At 40.4% G+C, this 26765-nt stretch overlaps 1 protein-coding gene across 4 annotated transcripts in view; it reads left to right on the forward strand.

Annotated features, from left to right (window-relative positions):
* Positions 1-26243, forward strand: part of PELI1 (pellino E3 ubiquitin protein ligase 1) — a 45998-nt gene extending 19755 nt beyond the window's left edge. For 2 of the 4 annotated variants that reach the window (XM_065835179.2, XM_071805731.1), the window contains 6 exons: positions 17340-17484; positions 18534-18663; positions 20242-20343; positions 22340-22537; positions 22652-22840; positions 23815-26243. In XM_065835179.2, coding sequence (XP_065691251.1) covers positions 17414-17484; positions 18534-18663; positions 20242-20343; positions 22340-22537; positions 22652-22840; positions 23815-24381 — 1257 coding nt within the window. In that variant the 5' untranslated portion in view covers positions 17340-17413 and the 3' untranslated portion in view covers positions 24382-26243. Of the gene's footprint in view, positions 1-7427; positions 7881-9076; positions 9207-17339; positions 17485-18533; positions 18664-20241; positions 20344-22339; positions 22538-22651; positions 22841-23814 lie in introns of those variants that run through there. The other 2 variants (XM_071805729.1, XM_071805730.1) reach the window with 2 other exon arrangements.
* The last annotated feature ends 522 nt before the right edge of the window (positions 26244-26765 follow it).

The raw sequence follows: 26765 nt of genomic DNA on the forward strand, positions 1-26765 counted from the left end.
TGTCTTGGTACAAAACCAGCTGTTGTTGTTTTTAAAAAATCTGTCTTGTATGACCCACGTGCTTGAAAATACTTTTTCCGTCAGGTTCTTCTGACTGTAACTGAAGACTGTGAACTTCTAAAAGTTGCCATATTCAGCTAGATACCTTCACTTATTTGAAAGTAACGTTTTTCTTTATACACAGCAAGTTGAAAACTTGAAACTAGTGACACCTTGAAAACTTGCAACTGTAAGTCAAATGTTAAACATAACAATTTTCTTAGCTCTTAATGAAAACTGGGCCATATGGTCAGATGAAAGTGCTGTGAGTCTCTATAGAAGTAGGACAGCTTCATCTCTGTGGTTGGGGTATTCTGTCCCGTGGCTTTTTTTGGTGAGAATGTATTTGCCACAATGATGCCAAATGTGGGATGTGACAGGAGCCAAGAGTACCTACCAGCTCTATCCTTACACCTGAAGAAGAAGCTGGATTCCTGGCTCAACCAAGGAATAAAATTGAGACATGGCATCCCTAACACGGGCTGCTTTTTGAGGGTGACCTTTCTGTTGTTATGTGTTAGTGCCCACATGTAGGTAGAGAAAAAGTACAGCTGCCTGTTTATTCTTCTAAGCAGCAAACCTCTTATCCAAATTGGATTAGAAGGGTAAGAAGTATTGTTACTCTCTAGATATGCTAAATTATGCATTGCCCATGGGATTATAAAGGAAAGAAAGATATCATTGAATAGCATGGGATTTTTTTTTTCTGAATGGTAACAAACTAGGAACAGGTAAGTGATGAGGAGGTGGAAGAGATATTTGAACTTTGTCCTGTTTGAGTTGCTGGCTGTTAAAGGCAGTCAACTTGGAAACTTAGGTGTGCAAAAGGTTAATTTGTGTTTATGTATAACTTTACTCATGAAGAGCCGGCTTTTAATATATTTTGAGAGAGTTCAGTATACCTCTAATAGAAACCTGTTGCATGTGCAAATAATAAATTATTGTTCTCTTGGGTTTTTGTCTAAACTAACCTTTGTTCTGTACCTGAGTTCATTCAGCAGTGTTTAAAATAGTCATAACAATACATATTTGGATGTCAGAAATATAGGAAACTGAGGTACCAAAACCAGCCATTATGTGTAGGACTGTAATGTATCCTGCCAGGCCACTGTAAAAACCTGACACATGGCTTGCAGAGAGTACACAAAACTTCTGACAGCTATCCAGAGGTATGTAGGTCATATGCTTTTATATGTAAATGCTGGAGGTGATATGTTTAGAAAGGGCCAGGTTTTGCACCTTATATAAAGACAGTCCAAAGTTTGAAGTTAGGAGGAAGAAGAATACAGTAAGATTGTACATTTGTTAGCAGTGACTTACCAAGTATTCATGTATGAACTACAAACTTGGGATGTTCACATGCGAAGGTGAGGAGAGCAGTGTGGAGGTTATCCAGCAATTTTTTACTGGAAATGCTGATGAACTACAGCTGAAAATGTGAGTATCAAGAGTGTAATAACAGTGTGGTCAGGAATTTAGGATAAAGCAGAGGGAAACTCTATTGGATAAATTTTACTTTTGAGCTTCATGACCTCTCCGAGTGAAAAGGTACTTGCCTTATTTTAATATAATCATTTGTGTGATGTGGGAGTTGAATAGAAACTGTACTGAATAGCTTTTTAAACATTGTCCTTCTTAAGAGTGTTTCTCCCCTAGAATGTGAGTGTGGGGAGCCAGTGAATTAAAGCTGAGTTTCTCTAACTGAATACTTCTGTCCTTTTTGCTAGTCTATGTGAAATGTTTTTCAATGCTAAAAGTAAGGTAAAAATGTGTTAATACTTCTAGTGACAGTCTGTCTTAACTTTCTCTGAAGAAGTCCCTGGTCAGATGATCTAGCATTGTGGGAATGAAAACTTGCAGGTAATGCAGGTTCAGCTAGTTCTGCTAGAAGGTACCTTAAAAGTTTTGCAAGCAGGAAAACTACATCTTGGAAATGAATTCAAATTGGGCCTCCCTTCATTTAGGGGAAACAATAATATCTGAAGCTCAGTGAATCTGAATTCAAAGAATACAGAACTACAGCTAAAAAGTTATTTGAGCAAGTGTTTGTGTATTGCCTAGGTTAATTGGACTTGCAGATATAGTATTTGGCTTGCAGAGTTTTCAAGATCCAGAAATGTTCCTAGAGAACTTAAAAAAAAAAAAAGTCTTTCCAGGTACTTGGGCAACTCAAGTTTACTGTTTTGGAAAGAAGCCTGGTGCAGCTACATCTGTGTGTTTCTGACTTAGCAGATGGCTTACACCAGTTTGACCTTTTGGGAAATGAATGTGTTTTCTTCAGAATGATGCCCTGACCTATCATCCATTCAGTCTTGGATTTTTAAAAATCCAGCATGTCTGATGCTTCAGGCCATTCTTGAGAAGCCAGGTGAAGGACCATCGTAAGAGCAGCTTGGTTCCCAAATGTCCTATTTGAGCAACAGTTTCTGTGAATAGTTTTATAGTGTCAGTGCTGAATTGCTTATTGGGACACATTTCTCCTGCAAAGCTGTTGTAAAACACAGGGTATGTGGGTTTCACCCTTTCAAGTGTTTCATCTGCCCAAACAATCTTTGGTGTGGCTACAGCAAGCTCTCTCTAGTAATTTTTGCCAGTTGTTTTATTTTAGGTAAATGTTGAGTCTGACTATCATAGGAAGGCTGTGAACAAACAAGAAGCTCCAGACAGGTCTGAAAGACTGCTTGTCATCTGCAGTTCTTCAGCATTTGGTACACCTTTCCTATTTCCGGAGGGAATGCACATCTCGAGAGGTCATTTCGTACTTAGAGCTCCCAGTCTCTGGCAGTAATAGCTCAATATCTGGGAAACCAACTTCTGCTTTGAGCAGAAGGCTACACTAATGACCTCCTGAATTATCCTGTGATTCCGTGAAATGCCTTAGGAGGAAAGGACTTGACTTGGCCTCTTGGAAACACAGAAGCAGCACTCAGATTCTGGTGAATGACTAAAGTGAAGTGTGAAGGGAGAAAACCTCCAACAGAGCTGCCTTATTTGAAGGAAACCTAAATGTAAAGGCCCTTTGGACTCAGATTGTTAATATCATTGGAGACCTTTGGAATTAACTTTGGGATTTATGCTTCAGATCATATTGCACCATCTAGAATCAACTTAGAATTAGACCTAGGGGCTCTCTTGCTGTTTGTAGTTATTTCTTTATTCCTGTCTTGAATTCCTTCAGCTCATAGAAATATGTTCTCAGTCCAAGGATCGAAAATCTTGCATGCACTTTTGACAGTCTCTCCCAATTGAAAGTACAGAATTGGTACAATGCTAAAAGCCATGTGTTGCCTGCTAAAGCGAAGATCACCCTTGTGACAGAGGGCCAATTGTTTTTTTCAGTCGGCAGAGTGGGATATGCTGAGTTGTAGCTGAGGAGCAGGCACACAAAGATCTAAGGGTGAAATAGGACTTGGTAAGAAGGGCTCATTAGGTTTTTCTGATGGTAAAGGATGGCTCGTGTCATGGGAAGTGCCTCTCTGTAGTGTGATGATTTGTTGCCTCTCTGTAACTAGGCTACTGCAGCTTCAGTGATGAATTGCTCCACAGTTGCCTAAGGATCACCATGGTTGTTGGATGACAGACATTTTCAAGTTGGCACATCTCTTTGAAGGAGAATTTGTTGTGCATTAAGAACTTGAGATTCTACTTTTACTCAGCTGTCCTGCAAATCTAATTAGCCTCTCCCACCCTTTCCAGAAGTGGTCAGTGTGGAAAAGTTCATAAAGTACTGTCTACCCTTCACATTGCAGCAACTTGAGATGCAGCAAAATGTTCTTCTCTGGAAGCTGGAGCCATAACAATGGACCTTTGTTTGCTTGGCCCTTACAAGGATTTTCTTGCTGCTTGCAAAAAGGCACCATGCAGTAGCACAGGGGATTAGGTCATTTCCTTCCCTCCTCCTCTTCCTGCAGATTATTTGATTAAAATTTCTATTGTATACTCTATTTAGTGTGTTCTTGGTTTCTGGCTGCTTCCCCCTTCCCACCCTCCAATCTTCTTAAAACACTATAGTATGGTTTTTTTTAACTGTATAACATGGGAACTCCTTGCACAGAGACTACATGTGGCATAACGCAGTGAAAGATTAATGGGGCTGGCAAGTCAGTAATCTTCCCTTCTTTCTTCTTCTGCTGTGTACCTGGGGTTAGACTTCTGAGAACCCCCTGACAGTGTTCACACTTCCCAGTGCATTAAATATTTGGGGAGTTTGTGTATCATTGACTTTGATCAGAGTTCAACCACTGACTTTGTGGAAAACAGAGTTATAAGTGGTGTATAAGTGTATGTTCAGCCTCCAGTATTGGTGTACAAGTATATTTCCCCTTAGGACCATTACAGATAATATTCTTCCATGTTTTTTGCTCTCTTTTCTCACTGTTTCTTTCAGTCTCCTTTTCTCTGTATTCTGTGTGCAGCAATTTCAAGCACTTATCCTGTGTGGGGTTTTTTTACTCCACTCCCTGCCCATTTTGTTAAATAAAATTATCAGAGACATGTTTAAAATGTCAGTCTTGAAATCTATCAGTAATACATTGATGAGGGGAAGTCTAGTTTGAGGAGTTTGCCATTCAGGCTTCTTGGGTGTCTGCATGCCAGGGGACATAGTGTTACCCTTTGCCCATATCTGCAAGGCTGTCTTTTTAACTGGTAGAGCTAGAAATACATTTCTCTTCAAAGCTCATTTTGAATGTCATGTGAAATCACATAATTATATCAAACTGTACAGCATCTGCTCATGAGTCAGATAGAAGAACATGACGATACAGCCCTTTATTCCTCTAACAACTTCAAGGAAAGAACCTCCCCTGCAGTTAAGCGTCACTTCATGAAATTAGCAATGATATCTTGGGCTACAGATTTTATTGTTTTACTCTGGCATGGTCGACAGCATCTCTGCTCCAGGAAAAATCAGATAGCTTGCCTAGCAACAGCACGCTTGAGGCGTTTGCTTCCAGTCCTCAAGGCAGTGTGTGCTTCTTGTGTGGATGGGAAATCATTGAGCCCTCCTTTTAATAAAAGTGAGAGACAATTTTGACACAGGAAGAGAGAGGAGTAGAACCTGGTAGTTAGTGAAAGTGGGCAGGGAAACAAAGTGGTTCAAACTCTGTAGGGTAGATGTTCAGAGGCAGACACACTGTAGTGTGCCTGGGGCAAAATAAACGCCCAAAAAAAACTGCTTTGAGGTTGGGCACAATTAGCTATGAAAAGAGCACTATGGTGTGTTTTCTGAGAGCAGAGGTCTGACCTCCAGAATCCCCTAAGTCACTAATAGGAAGGCAGGTGGGATGTAGAGATAAGGATTGTTATTTGCAGGAGGCTGGCTTGGGCACTAGAAGGCATATCCATCTGCAGTTGCTCGCTCTGTGACTTCTATTTGCCTGCAGCATAAAGTCATCCACAAGATGATTAACCTGGTCTCTGAACAGTGGCATTTGTAAAATGGGAAAATAAAGGAGCACTAGAAGCAAGTTAGTCTTCTTAAGTTCTGATTTTCAGAATGAACAGCTTTAAAACAGTACAACTTAAGTGTTACAGCTTTTCTGAGGAAACTAACACAACCTTGAAGTACTCATGCCAATATAATTCATCACTACAGTTAAATACTTGAATACAGAACACTTTTTGTACTCTTCTTACCATATCTGTGTGTTAAGTGATCCTAATACAGTCCTGATAGTGGGTGCTTTTGGTTGGTTTTGGTTTTAAACAAAAGAAAAAGAACTTGGCCCTGATTAAAAAAAATTATTAAAGCTACCCACCTTATATAGGCCAGGACAGGGATGTAGTAATAAGGTGATGGGGGAGGTGGGATGAGGTGACACTTCCACCACAGCAAATGTGTAATTTTAAGGTTTTTCAAGTTTCCGGTGGAAAAGCTAGATTCATGTACCAGTAGAGTCAGGGTGTTGATATTTTGGCAGGGAGGAGGGCTCAACTCTAACCTCAAGATGTGGCTTGATGAGCCTCTGGCTTTACTGATGAGATTGGTTCAGAAGGTTCTTATCCCCTCACTTGCCATTGGTATAGCAAGTTTACAGAATAAACCCACAAACAGATTAGCAAATTAATTTGGGTTAAAATATTTGGGGTTTTTGTGTCGTGTTTTATATTTTTCCCTAAGCCTTGTTCCATTTCAGTAATCTAAAAGCTGTGATAATGACTGTGCCATCTCAGATCAGTATTCAGTAGCATGTCATTTTTGTTAGGCAGGAGAGTGGGAACAAGGAAGGACCTGCACATCAATATTTCTCCAAGTACTTCTCAGTGTTCAGCAGTTGTGGCCCAGTCACACCTGTGTAGCAAAGTAGTATCTTTGTGCTTAGTAATCTCTGATAGGAGGCTGTGGCAGGGGTGGGGACATGTCTTTGAGCCTATGTATGTTTTGTTATCCAAAGTACCTTATGGCAAGAGGTTCTGCAGCTGAGTTTTTCAGGTAGGTGACAAGATCCTGTAACAGGACAGCATTATGGTATTACCTAAGGGTAGGCTGGCTGTGGAGTACAGGTCAAGGAGAGAGAAAAAGGGCATGCATTCAGCAGTGAAGCTGACTTCTGTGGAGCTGCAAATCACGCTGTGTCATGGCATTTTGAACAAAAATGTCATTTGACAGTGCTTTGCTTTAGAGTGCTGCTGCGTAATGCAACTTCTCTTCCCCTCACACCTTTGATTCTGCTGGTGCAACTGCACAGCTGTACCATGAGCTGAACACAGATCCAGCTGAAAAACGTTTGAGCAAGTAAACCAGCTTCTGAAAATGTGGACAGATGAGGGAAACCAGTCCACAAAGTTGTGCTTGTGATATTGAGGTGGCAAGCCAAGGAAGGAGCAGCAGAGATAGGAGCAATAGTCACTTGTAGAACTTGGAAATGTCGAATGCCAGCCTCAGGGTAACCATGCACATCGTCTTGTCCCACTACAACTGTGATGTAAAACTTGATGTAAAGGTTTAACTACTGCATCGTGCGATGCTTGTAGCAGCCTCAGAGCATTTGCATGATCAATTTGAAGAGGTGGTAACTTGGAAGTCACCGTTTCATGGCTCAGACATTTAAATGATCCCACCCACTGGCTTGAAGCAGTGATTTCAGTGTTAGTGGAATAAGAAATGAGCTCAGAACCTGGTCTGACACGAGCAGATTTGCCTTTCTAAATGTGCCTCCTACAGGAATGAGCTGTTACAGCATTGCTGGCCATGAGAGTCCAGTGCACACAGGTGTTGTCTGCAGGTGTGTTGTGTGTCCAGTTCTATAGCCTCAGTGAAAACAGGGATGGCAATGCCTGAAGATTTTCTGCTGGTTTAATTCTCATTGTATTAAGAAGTCATTTTTTGTGTGGGAGGTCAGGGAAGCTGGCTGAGCTATTCAGTGATGATTAAAAAAAGAAGAAAAAAAAAAAGGTATAGCATGCAGGGGTACAGTTATGTAAGAGAAGCAGAAAAGGAAATAGATGGGTGTTTCTCCGAGAACCTCGTCCACAGAGCTGCCAGGGAATTGGGCTGCAGGATCATTCTCAACACACCCTCCGCTTCCTTTTTCCCTTTTTGGGGCCGGAGAGGGATGAGTTTATGGGGCGCCAAGCGGGATGCAGGCTCTGGCTCCAGCCAATGGTGCAAGGCGCGGTGGTGTTTACCTCGCTTACGCAAGGCAGAGCCAGCCCCTCTTCAGTCAGGAGGCGCTACCCATGGCTTAAGTAAAAGCACACTGAGCAGAGGCACTCAGTCAGGCAGTTGCTGGGGCTTTAAAGGAGTTGGTGGATTTCAGCTGGTTTTAAACAAGATCAAAGTGTTGTGCCTTTTTTTTTCCCTCTGCTGTGCAGAAATACTCAAAGGACAAAAGATACTGGTAAGTGCTCTGCATGCCATTGCTGTTCCCTTCTAGTGTTGTATTGTTTCAGTCTCTCTTCTAAAAGCCTCCTCAGTTGCAGTGTTTTTCAGTGAGAAGTTGAAAGGTAGTTCAGTGATGCGGTTGAAGGGAAATCCGAGATCAGACAGTGTGTCTGTGGGCTGCCCTTCCACCCAAAATAGGAAGACACATTCAAAGTGTGTAGTATAATAATTGCTGCTTGTTTGTAAGAAGCATCAGTCGCTTCTCATTTTCACAGTGCAGAGCAAGATGCCTTGAAACTGTCCACATTACCTAGCAAAATCATACCAAGAAGAATTTCTTATGCAGCTGCTAGAGATTTGTGGTGTTGAAACGAACAAAAAAAGGTTTTTAAATGTAATTGCAACTCTTATTTTTGTAAGATGGTATAGTGTGCTATGTGAAAAGGCTTTAGTGTAATACAAACACCTATTTAGCTGATATTTTGTACATAAACTGCCTCTTCAGGAAGTCAGAGGCTCGTAAAAAAGCAAAATGGCAACGTTCAGATCTGTAGAACAAGAAGTCGTCGTGGTTTTCTGTGAGCATGGGGCTGTCAGCTGTGTATTCTAGTTCAGGTGCATCAGACAGTAGATTTCTCTCAGCTCAGTCATTAAAGCATAAAAAGCTCTATCGATCTGTTGAACAGCCCTTTTAAAAATAAAATGCTTCTGTTTTGGTATAAACTCTTAGTTTGTACATGGGAGTTGTGCTTCTGTCACCAACTTGCAATGAAAGTTGGGACTGCTTATTTTTAAGGTAATGCTCTGCAATTTGTCTGAAGGCAGTAAAGAGGATAATTTCAAAGGCTTCTGGCTAAAAAATCGTCAGTGTCAGAACCTTACTTTTGCCATGTAGTACCCTTATTGTAATTTTTTTGTTGTTGTTTTCATACTTATACTTTTGCAGGGGACTCTCTGAAGATACAAATAAGCAGTACTATGGCAAATGAACACCTAACATTGTTCGATCAGAATGCCTCTGCTATATTGTTTTATGGTTTCATACATTGCAGGTCATGTAAATAATCTTCATTTATATAAATGTATATAAATATATAAAATCAGAACTGTCCCTTTTTAACAAAACATAGAGTTTCTTGTAACAGCCAAAAGCTTGTGTAGAAAGCTGCAAAACTCATCTTCTGAAGTAGTTCGTGTGAATAACTTCCGCAGGTCGCTCAGCTGATGGAGCAAGTTCCGCCCGTAGTGTTTGTCCCCCATGCTGCAGGGGCGCTCAGCAGAGGAGCTTGGCCTCGTGTTTCGTCACTGGTACACCCGAAAGCTGGCGTGGAGGACGTGGGTGGTAAGGGGCTGCAGACCGCGTGTACATACAGCAGTTTAACTGGTGGAGAATTTTTTCTCAGCTAATTAAGGTTATAGATAATATTGCAGTGACAGCTTTAAAATAGACACCTTGTGCTAAAAGACAAATGTTTTCAGCTTCCCACACGCAGCCTGAATTACATCATTTGTAACCTGTAGGAGGCTATCGTGGTTTCCTCAGGGGAGGATCAGCTGTTACTTTTTCTAACTGAAAAAATGCTGGATTTTTTTTTTCAGGAGAATATTTTCGGAATTTTAGTCAATCTGTCAGCGTGGATTGTTAGCCATTACATAACTCTCCCAGGTTGAGTATGCCCAGCCACATTCTTGTCCAGTCAACGGCAGTTCAGAATAACAGGACAGAAGTTAGCAGAGGTCAATTGAAATGGGGCCCCTGTGCTTAGATGGCTTTTTCCATCTTTGGAACAGGAATGCCATTTTTTCAATGCTGTCATAAGGTACAGATTTTCATATAAGTGCCTATAATAGAAGTCTTGTTCTATGAAACACTTGCCTTGTTAATTGAACAAGGATGCTTGTCCTCACTAGTCTCTTCCCGGCTTTCCTGAAACTGCTGAGAACTGCTCAGGCTTGCTTCTGAGACTGAAACAGAGCTTGAAGCAGGACACTGGCTGCCAACCCAACTAAAACTGCTGTTTCTTAGACCGGAAAAGGTTAACTGTAGTCTTGGTGCAAAGCAGTAGGTTTGCGCTTGTGTTACCAGGTTAATGCTGCCCCTTTGAAAGTGTTCACAGGCGATGTGCCTTAATTTGGCTGTTCGTTTGGGGCTTTTTTGTGCTATGACTCGTGTGTGACTTGTTTTCAGGTTGACTAGCCTACTAATGCCAGATGTCTGTGGTAAAAACGTGTTTTCATTCTGTTTGAGATTTTACAGATGTTGTCAAGGCATAGCAGTGGATAGTTTGCATTGTTTTGTGTGTAGTGTCCTGTGCAGGAGGGATTGTTTGCTCATTTCAGAGCTTGGCCTTGTTGTCATGTTTTCAGTACTTTCATATCAGAAAACATTTATGTGTATAGTGGATTACTAAGCTTATTCGGAGTTTATAAAAGAAAATACAAACAGTATAGACTAAGGAGAGAATAAGCCATGCAAACGGCTGAGCTGATTTTTCCCATTGTTTTTTTTAGTGCTGAGAAACTCCCTTTCCTAGAAAGGAAAATACTATCTTTCCTTAGGTAGAACTACTGATCTAAAGTGACAATGCAATTTGAATACATTGCAACTGCATTAGTATACCTTTCCTGTGCATGTGTAGTGAAGGATACAAGCTGTAGACAGAATCTGGCTGATCTTGAAAGCAGATTATAGAACCTGCTGAAGTTAAAGTTCCAGGTATGTGTGTGAAGGAAATGTGAGTTTGTTGTTAACTGGAAACTGGGAGAAGTGTGAAAACTCCGGCTGATAAACACATACTCTTCTGCGTGTTCCTCTACCCAGGTGATTGCTTCAGTAAAACTATTTTAATAAAAGCTTCCAAAAAGATTGCTAGGAAAAACAGTTGAAAAATAACTTTCCAGTGATGACTTCACCATCATGTAGAAGAAAGTGATTTCCCAATCTTTGCCTCAGCTTTCAGAAACAGTGATGAAACAGATTCCTCGTTGCTAACACCAGTGTAGATCAGCAGTAACATACATCATGTTTCTGAAATCTGGCAACCTGGACTTGATGGAGACTTGTAATCGAACAAGAAGGCAGTCTGCTGGGGATGAGTCAGTTTGGGTTTTTTGGGTTTTGTTTTGTTTTTACTTCTCTATCATTACTTATTGCCTCTTCCTTCTTCTGTGCTTGCAAATACATTAATCTTGTCTAGGACTCCACTTTGTGTTTCACAGTGACTTTAACTTAGGTGTTCTGGTCCTTTAATCTGGAAGCCATTATTTTTACCTTAGATGGGATGAAATGTATCCATAGATGAGGATATGCAGCACTGAAGTGCTGTGCATGCGTTCAGAGGAGTTTAGTTTCTGATCTTGCAGCCGCAAGATTACCTAGTAGAAATCGATAGGAGTATTGGAGGGGCATAAATGTGGCAATGGATGCTGGCAAACTTGGGTCCTGCTTGTGTTTAGTTAGATAACTGCGCTATTCGATGTGAATTCTTTGTTTGAAGAGCAATACGGCGTTTTACATCAAAATAAAGTTCTGTACGGTAACACACAAACCTTGGGAGGGTGAGGATAAAATTTTGGGGCTTTTTGTGATGGACTTGCTCAGAATTTATGTCTGACTGATCAGAAGTGCACCTAAGGTGCATATTTTAGTTGGTTGAAAAAATCATGCCAGGCTTCCTAAAATGAATTCTACTCCTAGAATTATTTGGGCTGGTCCAGGTTGTCTGGTCCGGTTTTCCAGCTCAAAGTGGGACTGGACAGCTTTAGATCAAGTTGTTCAGGATCATGTGCAGTTGAGGTTTGAGTACTTCAAAGAAGAGAGATCCCACAGTCTCCCTGGATTACTTTTTCCTTAATAACTAATCAGGATTTTCTGTGTTGAAGCTTGTTTGTTGCTTCTTGTCCTGTCACTGCATAACTACAAGAAGAGGTGGATTATATTTTGTCCGTATCCCCCTGATTTAACACAGAATTGCCGAGGCAAGAGCTGGGTATGAGAATTGCAAGGGTAGTAGATGGAGGGACTGCAAGTAGCAAATTGTATAAAAATGTCAGTAGGCAAGTTGTCTTGAGCTTTATTTCTATAATTCAAAAAAAATCTAAACCCTAGAACATGTAGATATAGAACATAAAGAAGGTAATATTATAAAATGGAAAAATGTCCCATTTTTGCATCTGAATCAGTGTATTTTTATTTTAATATACTCAGTGACAGAGGACTTCTTTTTATACTGTGAAAGTGGAGTTATTTATGCAGTATTTTAGAAAAGGGCTAGTCTGGCACTAGCTACAGTTGCTAGCAGCCTATAATGCTGGCTCTGTGTTTAGAAAATGATGGTAATTTATTACAAAGAGACTTTTATTCTAGTATTTTTAGCTCACAGCCGACTGTTTAATGAATCTCTGCTTGGGCTCATTGAATTTATGTTCTCCCCTCCCCCGCCCCATTTTAACCGTTAAGATACTGCTGTTCTTGGTCTACTAAACAGCAAACTTAACCACAAAGTGCTGTGCCTTAGTGCAAACAAGATCTGGAGACTTTCTGTAGAAGCCACCAAAGACTGATCATGTTTGTAGTCTCATGATGAGGAAAGGCAGCTGAATGATTGAGGATGGCTGGTGAGCTAAAGCTGATGGTTCAAAACCAACCAAAATTCACTGTATCTCAAGGTCCCCCATTGAAAATGGCATGTTCAGTGAAAGTGGGCAGGCTCTTAAACTCTTCGTTTACTCTGAGGCATGGTTTTCTAGGTCTTCCAGGGAACAGTCTGCCTCCAGATTTGAAGACTCGTATTTGAATGTGACAGGAGAGAGTACAATGCGATACAGCTTTTCTTTCTGCTTGAATGTAATCAGAAGTCTGTGGCTTGTTTTCTGCCATAGCAATCTTGGCCTTCTGTGGCTCAACTGAATATCGAACAAGAAAGCTTGCACAAAACAGGATTTCCATACTTTTCAGTTTAGATGTCATCTCTTTCCAGTCCCTCAAAACAGTTGCACAAGCAAGTATTGTGCAAGTTACCTCCCGTGAGCTTTCTCCCAGCTCCAGAGAGACCAGTGTTAAGAATGAAAATGTATTACTTTTTTGTGCGTTCTTCCTATTCCATTTTCCTGTTCCATTTTCCAGGTGCTAACTGGAAACAGTTGTGCTAACCTCTTACCCAATCAAAGAATACTGTTCTGAGCCTATTTCCTCTGTGTGCAAGCTGCTTTACTCACAAAATCTTTTTCATTCTGTAATACATGACTGTGCGCAGGTGGGAGTTTTCAGGTTTTAGTCTCTGTAGCAGAAGCAGAGATCTTGACACGAAGAATCTGCCACTACCAGTTCTATGATTTTGGAAGGATGTTGGATGGGGTGGGATCTTGTAATGAACACCTTAACATCAGTGTTGAAGGATCTTGGAGAAGCTCAGAACAGTCTGTTGTTCAGAGCCTACTCCAGTGAAGCCTGTTCCACCAGTGGCCAGAGGTGCTGTTGCAAAATTAATGGCCATGGCAAAAAGCTAACTTGCACATATTTTTTTTAAGCAGTCTGTTGCTTAGTTGTATACAGGTGCTACAGGGCTAAGTTGTCTTTTAACATATTTAATTAAACTTTCCTAACACTTTCAAGAAGTCTCCTGTAGTATTCTAGAAATAAAAGCTGGTCAGGTTATACTGCAAGAGAAGGCCCACTATATAAATTAGTTGATCCTCCCTCTCAACTCAAGAGCATTCCCTCCCATAAGTTCTTAAATGCTTTATCAAGCTTTAAATGATCCGTAAGTAAGCCTGCTCTGTTTCAGGACTGGAGATGTTAGCCCATGGCCTGTTAGATTTATCTTCAGTGGGACAACACTTGAGTTTTATTTGCAGACATCAAATTTCGCTTGGACTAGTCTTAGGGACCTCACTGAAAGAATGTGATTAATCTTTGTTACTTCTGGGAAGGAAATGAGTCTTCCTTTTGGGTACAGTGCATCAGGCAGATCATACTGTATGAGAACCAGGGTGTAGGTTGTGCTGATTATTTTTTTTGTAGGGGCACTGAGTTTTGCATGTGCTTGAGTTGAAGTTAGCTGGGTGGTGTTAGTACTTGTGAAAGTGGTGTGTGCAGCCAATAGAGGTTCTGAGATGTAGTTAAAAAGAAGTTCAAACATTCAAGGCATGTTTCTGAAAATGTACAAGCAAGCTGTTCCACTAGTGATAGTTACAGATTTCTAACTTGAACCTTCTTTAAATCAAATAGGAAGTAGATTTCCATCACGTGTACTGATCCCAAAATAAACTTGGCTGGATTTAAATGTGAAACAAAAAAATGTATTGAGGGGGAGCTGAGTTTTAGATGTTGGACACTATTCCATGTATTAGCATTTTTTCAGTTAATGTCTTGCATTGCTGAAGTCTGCCACTTGGAACTGTTGGCCCCTTTCATGGTTTCTGCTCAGTTATCTTTGAAGAGCAGGTGACTGACCACCTGTTTAAGCAATTCTTTAAAGTAGGGTCTTCTTTAACTGCTCATGTGTACTTAATGAAACTCAGAAGCTGACTGATTGGGAGATGGAATTTTTTAGCTTTCCATGAAATTGTTCACTTGGGTGAAACAGAGGAAAAGTTATGCCAAACCTTTTCTTGTACTAATGGCAAAAGTTAAGGTTATTTTTAATGCTTGCCTTCCCACCTTCTCTAAGTGAATGGGTTGGCTCTTTTTCAAAGACCATAGTGTTGGGTGGATACTATTCAAATCTCTTTTCACCCTGTCATGGTATTTACTAGTGCTGTGCTATATCCTAATGGGTGGTGCTACATATTTCATAACAGTGTTTCTTCTGAGTTGTTAAATGTCAAGTCAAAGGACGATTATGTATTCTAGCAAAGAAATGTGAAGCATTACATGTGAAATGCAATGACCAAGATGAAATTAGTTATATGTGGAGAAGACTGAAGTGCAGAGGGGAGACTGCTGAGGAGATCAATATTCAAGTAGAAAATGGGTTAATCATTTGGGGAGGAGAAGAAAATTAGGAGCTGTTTTAAAAGACAATATGTAAGCAACTATGATGCAAGAAGTTTTAACATTAAAAGGAAATACTTAAGTTGATAGTAGAAATACTTCATAATAAGTGTATTTATAACCTTATATCTATATACAGATAAATGCTTAAAATTTATAATCACTTATATAGAAATACTTCAGAAAGGAAATGTAGCTGGAGAACCAAACACTGTTAAACACCAAGAGCTAGATAGTTTACTATTAATGTCAGTAAACCACCCCTGCGGTGTGTCCTAAGGTACGTGGTTTCAGAGAATTGCTGGTGTGGAACTCCAAGGGGATTGTGATGCCAGGAGGCGAGGAAGACTATAGCAAAGGTGAAAATATGGATGGCCATAGCAAACATGAAAACTGTGAACACAGCTAATGCTCTGAGGCTCCATTTCTCAAATGGGATAATCTCTATGACAATATGTTTTGACTACTGGCATGATAGGAGTTGTAGGTCACATTTTCATATAAATTTGCTCTAAATTCTTCCTTTTAGAATTCTAAAGGCAAAATCTTGGGTCCCACTTACAACAGTAAATGCCCTTGCCAGAGCAAACTAGCAGTGCTTTACTCTCTCCTGTGCTGCTGGTGCTGTTCCTGTGCAACAGATGGGGATCCTTGGATCAGTATAAGGCACTGTCTGCATCAGATAAATGATGGATACAGTACAGCATGAACACAGAGAACTGGCCAGTGAAAATGCACACTGGTTCCTATGCAACAGAAATATATTGGTGTAACGGTCATGTAGATGGGATGCAGACACTTCACAGTAGTGTTGTGCACATCGGGTTTATAACAGTGCGCTCACATGTCTAGCAGTGGGTTAGGATACCCTTGTGATAATGTTACACATATGCTAACCACAAAGAGAGTCTTCAGTTAACTTCTTACTTCAAGCACTGTGAAATCCACAGTACACAGATCTGAGAGCAAAGGAGGAAAGTTTTGGAAAATAATGAGAAATGAAAGGAAAAAGGGAAGGCTTCTATTTAGCCTTCTGGTTGTGTTCTGCGGGCATCACAGCCAAAGTTTGTAGGACAGTAAGATGTCTTTGCACGTATTTGTGTGAAGCCCTCCCAGATACATGGGAGAGCATGTAAGAAAGCGTGAAGAAGCATACTAAATTTTTAGAGAGGGCTGCGAGCTGATTGGAGGTGTGGGAATCAACGTATCCGTGCTGAATAAGAAACTGGTAGATTTAGAATAGATGTTGAAGGCCAAGCTTCTCTGCAAAGGAGCAAAGATGACTGGGAGAGGGTAGGTAGAGATCATGTTGGTAAAGGATCTTTGTGTTGTCTTCTAAACAAATGTGAGCAGGGTGTCAAGTGCTGCTACTTCCTTTTCCCTGTTAGGACAGAAGATGGGGTAGATAAAATCTGCATTGAACGTCTTTTCTGCTAATATCTACAGTCTAGTTGAGGTAGAAGAAAACGGAGATACGGCATTGTATTCGTGAGCAAAGCTGATGACAGGACACAAGAAATGTTATGTGGGCCAAAATGTGTATTTGAACAGAAAGCAGAATATTAACCATCAGTACTAAAAAAGCTTTATAGCTTTTTGGGTTGGTATGAAAACTTACTTGGATGAATCAAAGGGATGTTCTTGTTTTAAAAAAACCTCAAACAGGCTAGCATCAGCTTTATTCTTTATTGAGCAAGTGCTCTGCTGGGTAGGCTTTCTCTATACTATAGAGTCTATAAGAAGGTCAGGGATGGGCTGGGTAGGTCAGTGGTGTCTGGAAATGTTACTAATAAGAAGCTGTAAAGAAGTACTAGTGTGTACTATTCATCAAAGCAGAACTATGATGAAAATTGCACTTCAAGGCACTGTTCTCATTAAGAATTATGTGGAATTCCCTCAGAAATCTTAAAATAGCTGGTTTGTATCACTTCTGTATCTGGTTAAACATGACAGTTCACATTGCACACCCCAGAGTTGCATGGTAGACTCGATTTCAAATTTTCACACAACTTCCTTACATCTGCAAATCCAGAATTTATTGGAAAGCTCTGAATCAGATACTTCCTGTGAAAACTTCACCACTCTAGCTAATAGAATGGTCTTGCTTTGGTTTGGTTTTGTTTTGTTTTTTCTATAATCTCTATATGGCTCTACTTCTTGATAGTTGAACCAAACATACTAAATGAAACTATATACCATTTATACTAAAAACTAGCATGAAGGAAAACAACTGTAGATGTTTTATCAAGTCTCTGCTGAAATTTCCTAAATGCACTTGTGTGGCTGTGTGGTCTGGTAGTTCTTCCAGGCAATTCAACCTTTATTGATATGGCTTATATGTATGTTTTTAAAATATCAGGCAAAACCAAATATAGAAAACACAAAATATTGTATCTGCTGTATCAGATAAGTGTGCAGGCTTGTGTAATTGATGGATTTGAGTCTTTTCTCTTACCCTTAATTTTATCTTTGTTTTTACAGGAAATAATGAAAAAGGTGTGCCACAACTCTTGATCAGAGACCTGAAATTTGAGAAGAAGTCATTAGCTAAGCTCATGTTTTCTCCTGATCAAGAAAATCATCCATCAAAAGCACCAGTAAAATATGGTGAATTGATTGTATTAGGGTAAGTGTTTGTGTCTTGGTGCTTAAGGCAGATAAAATGCAGCTTGCTGTGAGAGGTGGTCCCACAACCCCTGGCACTCCCTCTTTTGCAGTGTATCTAGTGAGCGTGCAAGTGAACAGTGAGTTAATCAGTTTCACTTTGGTAGCTGATCTGGTGAGGGGGCGAAGGGAGGGTTAACTTTTCCAGTGGCAAACAGGCATTATACGTGATGTGATATATTGGAAAACAACACTGCAGTACACATACTTTTTTGTGACAGCATGAGCATGGATGTAGGGCTCTAAACACCTGAATAGATGTTGATTTTTTTCAGGTCTTGTGTTCTTCCTGCATAAGCACTTTGTAACAAAAGCAGCCAGTTTGTGAAGGGTTTCCCAGCTGGTTCCAAGTTGGGCTGAGACACGTGACTAAGGTGATAATGTGAAAGGAAAAGGTCCTTAGGACTTCAGGGAAAATTGAAAACCGTAAGAACGTAGTAGCTGACTATAATATCCAAGTACAAACAGCAAGTTTGCCGGCTGGCCCATTTATGTTGACGTGTTCAAAGTGATAGTCTGAGGGTTTTCTGAGGGGTTAAATTGGAGTCTCAGAGGACAGCATATCTATTCTTTATAGGTTTTCATTTCAATCAAAGTTCTATAAAATACTAGCTCTCCACCAGGGTTGGTGAGTATTTAGAATCTTTCATTTACAGTATGAACACATCATTTGGAGATAAAGCTACAGGTAGGCATATAACCACACTTGTTTTCCTGTTTGGGACCCAAGTCCATCTGGGTTTGTCGATAGTAGCTTTGAGATTAATCTGGGTAGCGTTCCTTGCCCTACGAACTTTGTGTATGCTGTAATTCCGTGGGCAGTTTTCAGTATTGTGTTTATCAGTTCTCAGATTTAAATAGGTGTGATTAATTGGAAATCTGTAATTATTAATACCTTACTAATTAAGAAGACTTTGTGTTTAGAATGAAAGTTCTTGCAGCTCTGTATCTCATAAGAAGCTAAGTAATACAGGAAGATGGACGTTGTTCTTTTTCTGTGCTTTTTGATAGGTACAATGGGTCTCTCCCAAATGGAGATAGAGGAAGAAGAAAAAGCCGGTTTGCTTTATTTAAAAGGCCCAAGGCAAATGGGGTGAAACCTAGCACTGTACATATTGCCTGTACCCCTCAGGCAGCAAAGGTAAGACTTAACTAGACAAATTGAGCTTATGTCTCCTGATGCTGTATAAAGAGTTCATTGAAGTCACTGCTGTTACACTGAGATGAAGGGATGTAAAAAGCATGAAGTTCTGTCTGTGAAAAGAATGGTTCATGTTTATCCAAGGTGTTTTGTTACCTGTCAGACTTAGCAAGAAACCATTTAGCAAAAGAAATCTGGTGCCCAGTCCTTGCTGTGTCCAGAAAGAAAAATGTTTGGTTTTGAAATGTGAATGTTCAGGGCATAGGCTAGTCATGTCAAACATTTTCTATTCTGTTTTCCTTCCAAACTCACTGCAGACATCTGTTTTAGCCCTCCTGGTTTTGCGCTTATTCATGTTTTAGGACCAACGTTGCTTCACATCAAGCTGTCTTAAAAGATTTTTGCCAAAGCTCTGTGTGTACTTGCTACTTGGCTGAACGGGTAGGAGTTTCCCAGGCATGAGGACAGGTGGATTTTGCAGTGCAAGTTTTATATGGCTCATAATAAATTTCAGAGCTCCCATTAAGAACCAGTAAAGGGTGGGATTCGGTCCTGAAGTTGAATTGTATTTCATGGCAAAACTATTATAGAGAAAGTATTATCATTAAATACCTCTGCCATTCAAGCATATGTGCACTTATGTTCAATAAGAAATTGAGCATTTCTGCTAAAACCAAGGGAATTGGAGAATGCTTAGTGGGTTTTTAGAGAAGATTTCCAGTGTTGAGATCAGGCCCTTGAACAAATTCAGTAGTAAGTGCCTGGCTTTCTCAATACCTTGTCACTTAGGAATATTGATTCCTAGATTCAGGGAATGGCATTAAATATTCTGAAATCAAAAGCACGTTGCTAACTGAAGTTATTGTATTGGAATTCTATCTGTTGGAGATCTGTAAAGAGAACATTTATTTTTCCTAATTATTTATGATCTTCAAGTGCTATTTGGAAATAATTTTAGACTACTTTTTCAGTTCTTCATAGTTGCAGAATTAAAATCTAGACTAACAAAAGGAAACCTAGATGACTGCTACAACTTCTGCAACCTCTGCTGAGTTTCTCCATATTACCTTGTTTACCACCACTGCTTGTTACATTTTTTTGTCTATGCATCTTATTAATCATCACTAATTTTAGTATGAACTCAGATTCCGTTTCTGGAGTAAAATCCCTAAGTTTTTGTCCTAACTTTGCTGTTGGAGAAGTTCAGACTGAGAAGAGCATGAAGGTCTTATATTCACTTTTAGTCTTTACACTCAGTTGTTTTTGTTCTTTTATGTCAAGGCCAGCATTGCTTTTACATGAAGCATGACTCATAATATGTGTTGGTTACGTGTATTTTGTTGCAGTGTGCAGTAAAGAGACTAGTTTGGTCTGTTGCTGAATCAATCCTGCAGCTTTTTTTAATGGCCAGAACTGGTTTTTGTGAAGTTTAACTACAGGTGTGTCACTAACAACCATCTGCCTTAATGCATGAATTGGGCAGAACAAGAGCCCAGTTAGATACATTGTCTGCTTTGTTGCTGTATTCAGTAGTTATCGTTCCCTGGTTCAATAATATTTGACATTTTTTTTCCATAGGCAATAAGTAATAAGGACCAACACAGCATATCTTACACTTTGTCTCGGGCCCAAACAGTTGTAGTTGAATATACACATGACAGCAACACAGATATGTTCCAGGTATGTGAAGTTAATATGATATATAAAAGTATTCTTTTGGTAATTTTTAACAAGACATCCTCTCAACAGGCTTTTTTTCTCAGACCCAAAAGCTTGGATGTGTCACTTTCTGTGCTTTACTATTCAGAAATATTTAATTCTGTTTGTTCCTAAGGCCATCATTTGAACAAAGCTGTATGTCTGTGTGTCTCTTTGAGGCTTGGTCAGAGGTGAAAGTTGTTCTTTTGTGACTAATGCACAGGATTATAGTTTTGCCTTTGATTGCTGGTCTGCAAGTCACGTAACCTATTTCCTAGTCCCTTCTTTCAAAATGAAGAATAAAGTGCACAGCTCTCTTTAAGCAATTGAAACTTTGCTTCTAGCATTTACAGAGGAATTTGGGATCAGCCAGTTGGAGATCAGGTAGAAGAAATACCGCGTGTAAATACGGGAAAGCTTTTGACACAACTAATATGAAAAGTACTCCTAACTCTTTAAGTGAACCCAGAATTAAGTCTAGAGGTATTGAGAAATGTGGAGAGAGGAGGCCCAAAGTTCAGAGCAACTTTGCAGTTCCTGTATGTGTGAGAAGGAACCACAAACACATTTGCAGCTGCGGTGTGCGCTCGTATCTTGTAGCAGTTTCCTGTTTTTCTCAGAAGGAAGGGTTTTGTTTGTGGGGTCTTGTGTGCTTTGTTCCTTCTGATTCCTGGACTGATCTTTTGTTGATTGTTGTTGTTGTCGTTGTCACTAATTTATGGCAAGGAGTTTTGCTGTCACAGCATTTAGCTGTGACGCCAGTGCACGTTCTAAGGAGGTGGGAAGTGTTGGTGAGTGCTGGAGGAAGCTGCTGTGCAACTGCAAATACCTACAACAGAGCAAAAGGGCTGTAATGAACTGACTGCAGCATAAGCTATTGTTTGTGTGTAAGTGTTCTCTCTCCAGGCGTGCTGTGGCATGTATGCTGCTCTGAAATTGCCAGTGGGAATCCATGTGTACTGATGGGTTATCCTGCTTAAGAAGCAATGGAAAAATACATTGACGTGGCAGTTCAGTCTAATGAAAGCTCTCCAGCCTTTACCAAAAAGCACCTCAGCCTTTTGGGTCTCCTGCCCAGCAGTTAATCAGTCTCTTAATATAACCAGCTATTTTACAAGAGGCTGTAGAGAGCTCCGGAAGTGAGTGAAAGGTAGTAGTGTGCAAGTGGGCTTTAAACCTGGCTACGTGGATGTTTAGGAGAAGGATATAACTTCCTTTTATGCTTTATAAGGGAAAGGACAAGGTGAGTTGCCTGGAAAAGCAGTGAAACCCATGCAATTCTATCAAACCCTGTAGAGCTGTTTGGGACTGCAAAACTCATTCTTCCATGCAACCAGAAAAGAAGGGACAGCTACTAAAAAAACTGGTTACAGTCAGATGTTGCATTCCTGTTGTGTTCTCTGCATGTTGTTATAATATAACCCCTCCCCACCCTAGATGTCTTATACCTGGTCTTTCCTGATGGATTTTCTGCTTCTCAGTGCCCTACCAGAGCTGAAGTGAGCTCACACAGTCTAATTTTCCTACATTTACACCTCAACCTCATCTGGCATTGTTCAGAATATTCTGGGCAGGCAAAGTGACTGAATGTCACTTTTCTTCCATCTAATGTTGTTTACTAGCTGTTTTTGGTGGTGCTGCAGCTGGTCCAGCTGCCCTGGGTGTAACCTTTCTGATGTGGCCTTCAGTGAGAAATTGTCTCAGAACTGACTTAATTGCATCATTTTATTTCCCCTTCGTTCATTTGACTGTGTACTCAGCCTTCAGAATAACTTTGATCACATGGAGGTGGAATAACTTATCGATTCAGATTAGGCTTTAGCAACCTAACTTTAGATTGGTGGAGGGGAATGCTTCCAACTGGAATATCATGTTTGGTTTTATTTCATGATCACTTTTAAATCTATCGAGTTTGGATATTCCTGGACCCAAAAGCGAACTTCTAAACTGGTGTTTTTCTTTTTTAATCCCTTTCCAGATTGGTCGTTCAACAGAGAGTCCTATAGACTTTGTCGTAACAGACACGGTTCCTGGAAGTCAGAGTAATTCAGATACACAGTCTGTGCAGAGCACTATATCAAGGTTTGCCTGCAGAATCATATGTGAACGTAATCCTCCTTTTACAGCAAGGATATACGCTGCAGGATTTGACTCCTCAAAAAACATCTTTCTTGGGGTAAGGGAACTGTTTCTTTTTTCTTCCAAGTTCAGTGCAGGCATACTTACAGTTGAACTAATTCATAGCTCCACTTCAGGCAAATTAAGTTTTCATTGATGTAACTTCTCTTAGGAGAAAGCTGCAAAGTGGAAGACATCAGATGGGCAAATGGATGGACTGACCACAAATGGAGTTCTTGTTATGCACCCCCGTAATGGATTTACAGAAGACTCCAAGCCAGGGGTGTGGAGAGAGATATCTGTGTGTGGTAACGTGTTCAGCCTCCGTGAAACCAGATCAGCTCAGCAGAGGGGAAAAATGGTAAGAAGGGTGACCAGCGCTTAAAATGAGTATAAGCATATGCTTGAGCAGAAACAGAGGCTGGAATCTGCCTCATTCAGTGTAGCTGTCACCTCTGTAATTATTACGCTGACTTCTTACGTGTCTGTGCTCATACACGAAGGTGTCTTGCTCAACCTGAGTAACCGAAAGAGTTTATCTGCAAACTTAATACTTAACTGTAGATCTAGACTGCTCTTCTAAATTGAGTTGCCTGTCCACTCTGCTCTTCTGCAAACTGTCATAGTCATGCACACACTTTAAAGAGTACTTCCCTGATTCTCCCTCTTGAGTTTAAGCCTTCAAGGTTTTCCCATTTCTCCTGTTTTTATAGAATAACAAATAATAGTTACAGTTTTATTGACGCATGCCTATATACCTGGATATCCATTTCTACCTTGGCATTCTGAGTTTTCCCTCTGGTTTCCAGAGCATTGGCAACGTTTCCAGGAGGTGATTGGTTTTGCTATGACTTGGGATCCCTTTGCAACAAGAAATGCTACATGAACACGTAAATAAGTCATGCATTTAGCTAGGAATGCTGACAGCTGACTTTTTCTGGAGGACAGGAAAGCCACATTAACAGTGTGTTTGAAGAAAACAGCCTAAAATGTGATAAAGGACAAAACAAGACTTGGCTTGTGCCATTCCTCCTTGATGTATTTCATGTAACGTAGTTGGGAGTGCTATAGGGATAGAGTTGAGAGAAGTTGTTAAAGTTGAAAAGGAGCTTTTTGGCCTTTTTTTAATGTGAGAAGATTTATGTGTACATTAAAAAAAACAGCAAGAGAGAAGCTGACACTGGACTGCCTATGGGTATCTTGTATAGGACAGTGAGGAGCTGCTTGAGACTTCTGTCTGGATCTTCCAGGCAAATTCATATTATGAAAAAGTACCTTATGTTACTCTTCATATAACATTAGGTGACACCTCTCTTTCTCCTTGTCCATCACAAGGTTGAGAACGAAACAAACCAGCTCCAGGACGGCTCTCTGATAGATCTGTGTGGAGCGACGCTGCTGTGGCGCACCGCAGAAGGGCTCTCGCGCACTCCCACTGTCAAGCACCTGGAGGCACTAAGACAGGAGATAAATGCGGCAAGGCCCCAGTGTCCGGTGGGGTTCAACACCTTGGCATTTCCCAGCATGAAGAGAAAAGATGTTGTAGACGAAAAGCAGCCGTGGGTGTATCTGAACTGTGGCCACGTCCACGGCTATCACAACTGGGGAAACAAAGAGGAGAGAGATGGCAAGGATCGCGAGTGTCCCATGTGCCGCTCTGTCGGCCCCTATGTGCCGCTGTGGCTTGGATGCGAAGCGGGATTTTATGTGGATGCAGGACCTCCAACTCACGCCTTCAGCCCGTGTGGACATGTGTGCTCTGAAAAGACAACTGCATACTGGTCCCAAATTCCTCTTCCTCATGGTACTCACACTTTTCATGCAGCCTGTCCGTTCTGTGCGCATCAGCTGGCTGGTGAGCAAGGTTACATCAGACTTATTTTTCAAGGACCTCTTGACTAACACATGTGCTACCAAGGACTGCAGTAAACTGATAAGCTAAGCGATTCTGATTTTTAAATTGACTGTTTTTTGTATCCTCTGGGCTTTGCTGGTTTGCATTAAGATGAAGAATTTTGGTTTTTTGTTTTTTGGGTTTTCTTTGTTACGACAACTAAATCCCTCTCTATCAAGAAAAGTCTGGAAATGGAAGAAACGGGGGGGAAAGGGAGAAAACTCCTGCTTATATTAGGTAATAACTATTTCTGAAGAGGTGAAGGAAGTATTGTAGAGTGAACTTTGCCTTCAGTTAAATGGTCTTGAATCACATGCCCACAGTGTTTGAAAGTTGTTTCATTCTTTTTGTATATGGAGGGTAAATAGTTCAAAGAACATTAGTTTACAGCTTGGATGCAAACATTGTAAAATATAATGTGTATATTAACTCTTTTCTATTTATCTTTATTATTGAAAATAAGTAGAATGTTTAGGGAGTAGCATGGTCATAGTGTGTTACATCCAGCAATTGGATGTGTAGAGTAGCTCTGGACAGAGAAGAACATGAGATGGAAATGGTAGAAAAATCTTTTTTAATCTAAAATACTGAGTTCTTAGAATAGTTACAACGCTTTTTAAACAAAGCTAATGCAAATTATGGTGGCATAAAGGTGTGCTTTAACCATGTCGAAAGGTAGCTAAGAAGGACTTCTTAAAATGTCTGTTTGGTAGGAGTGTATTATGGTCTAGTTATGAGGAGAATATTTACCAGACTCTTCGAATATGCAACTTAGTCTAGATTAAGGATTTTTTTTTCTCCCTTCATGCTAACACATCTCTTTATTTAGCATTAGTGACATTTGTGAGGGTTTTTCCAATGTTAAACATTAAGAAACCTGAAAGAAGAGACTCGTTTTGTTCCTTGCTCCTTGGCGCAGGGGGTGAGGGGAGAGGCGGGTGCACGTGTGGGAGCAGTTTGTGGGTCGGCCACCATCACAGCTTGTCACAGACTTGTCACTCGGATGTCCTCCTCTCATCTGGCCAGTCACGCTTGCCTTTGCCCTGCTTTGTGGTGCGAATACTCATCGAGGCTGCATGTGGAACAGAGTTGAAGCCTGGTACCCCGGGGATGTGTGTTTGCATCCCCTGCTGGGGAAGAGCCTGAGCTGGGGCTGGGCTGGTAGACCTGGGTGTGGGATGTTGGCTAAGGTCCGCTCACCCTGTGGTGGGCTCTAGTTCGTCGTCTCTCTGCTCCTCCCTCTCTACTCTCCCTTTCCCTTCTGTATCCGCCAGAAAAGGCCAGTGCACTACACCCAGCTTTGCTGCTAACGCACTGTGCTTCATGGCAAATACACAACTTGACCTTTTTTAGGATTGAGTTGAGCTTTTTTGGCCAGCTTCATTTCTTTCTTTTTTTCTTTTTTTTTTTTTTTCAAAATACGTACTGTATAATTGACAGTAGCAAATTTCTGTAGTTTATAGCATAGCTTTATTTTTTCCTTTTGAAGATGTTCTAACATTTTCTTGGTTTAAAGAGAGACCTATGTTGCTTAGTTGTCATGAATTATTTACTTTGACTGTCAATTGTTTCTCCATCTTTAAAAAGAAATTATATATATTGTTTGGTTCACTCAGGAAATGCATGTGTCAGGAAACCTGTACTATAAGTTCAGTTAGCTGTCATGTACAAGTAACTGCTGTTACTCCCTTTCCATAGAAATATAACTGATTTTGACATTTTCCAGATTATATGCATTAAGTAATGCAGCGAGAAACCCATTGTAGTTGTTCTAATCATTTTATTCAAACTATATTATACTGTAGTTTAATTTTTATTTGCAAATTAATTTATTCAAACTACGTGAGTAAACACTTTGCAAAAATAGAAATTCTGAGATTCTCTGTTGCTTTGTTTCCAAGGGTTGGGGATAACCCTTTTGTTGTCACATAAGGTGTCTGTTCTGCACGTGTGGATTAAGATCATAAAAGAACTGTGAAGAATTTGCATGTCATCCAGTCGCGGATCTGAATGGCCCCTTTCAGATGTGACTTTTCAATGTGTTTTATATTTAATCCTACATTAACAAAGGCGAGATTCTTGTTCAAAAGGTACAGTTAAATGATCTCTTCCCTAAATAAGTTACAAATAATGAAATGTAAGCAAAAACTTTTAACCAAGTGGCTGGTCTCTAGTAAAATGTCAAGAGCTCTTGATTCAATCTTCCATGAAATCAGATCGACACTTCTTCTCTGGTCCTGATCTTGTTGGTTGCAGGGGTATGAAAAATCAGAAAAGGACATGAGGAAAGCTGCAAAGCAGTTTGAGTAATATAAAGATGAACTGTGAAAGCAGATTGAGACTCAGATGGCAGCAGACAGATGGAAAGGGCTATTCTTGCCCTGTGTTGGAG

Source organism: Patagioenas fasciata, chromosome 3 (assembly GCF_037038585.1).
Source record: "Patagioenas fasciata isolate bPatFas1 chromosome 3, bPatFas1.hap1, whole genome shotgun sequence".
Lineage (NCBI taxonomy): Eukaryota > Metazoa > Chordata > Aves > Columbiformes > Columbidae > Patagioenas > Patagioenas fasciata.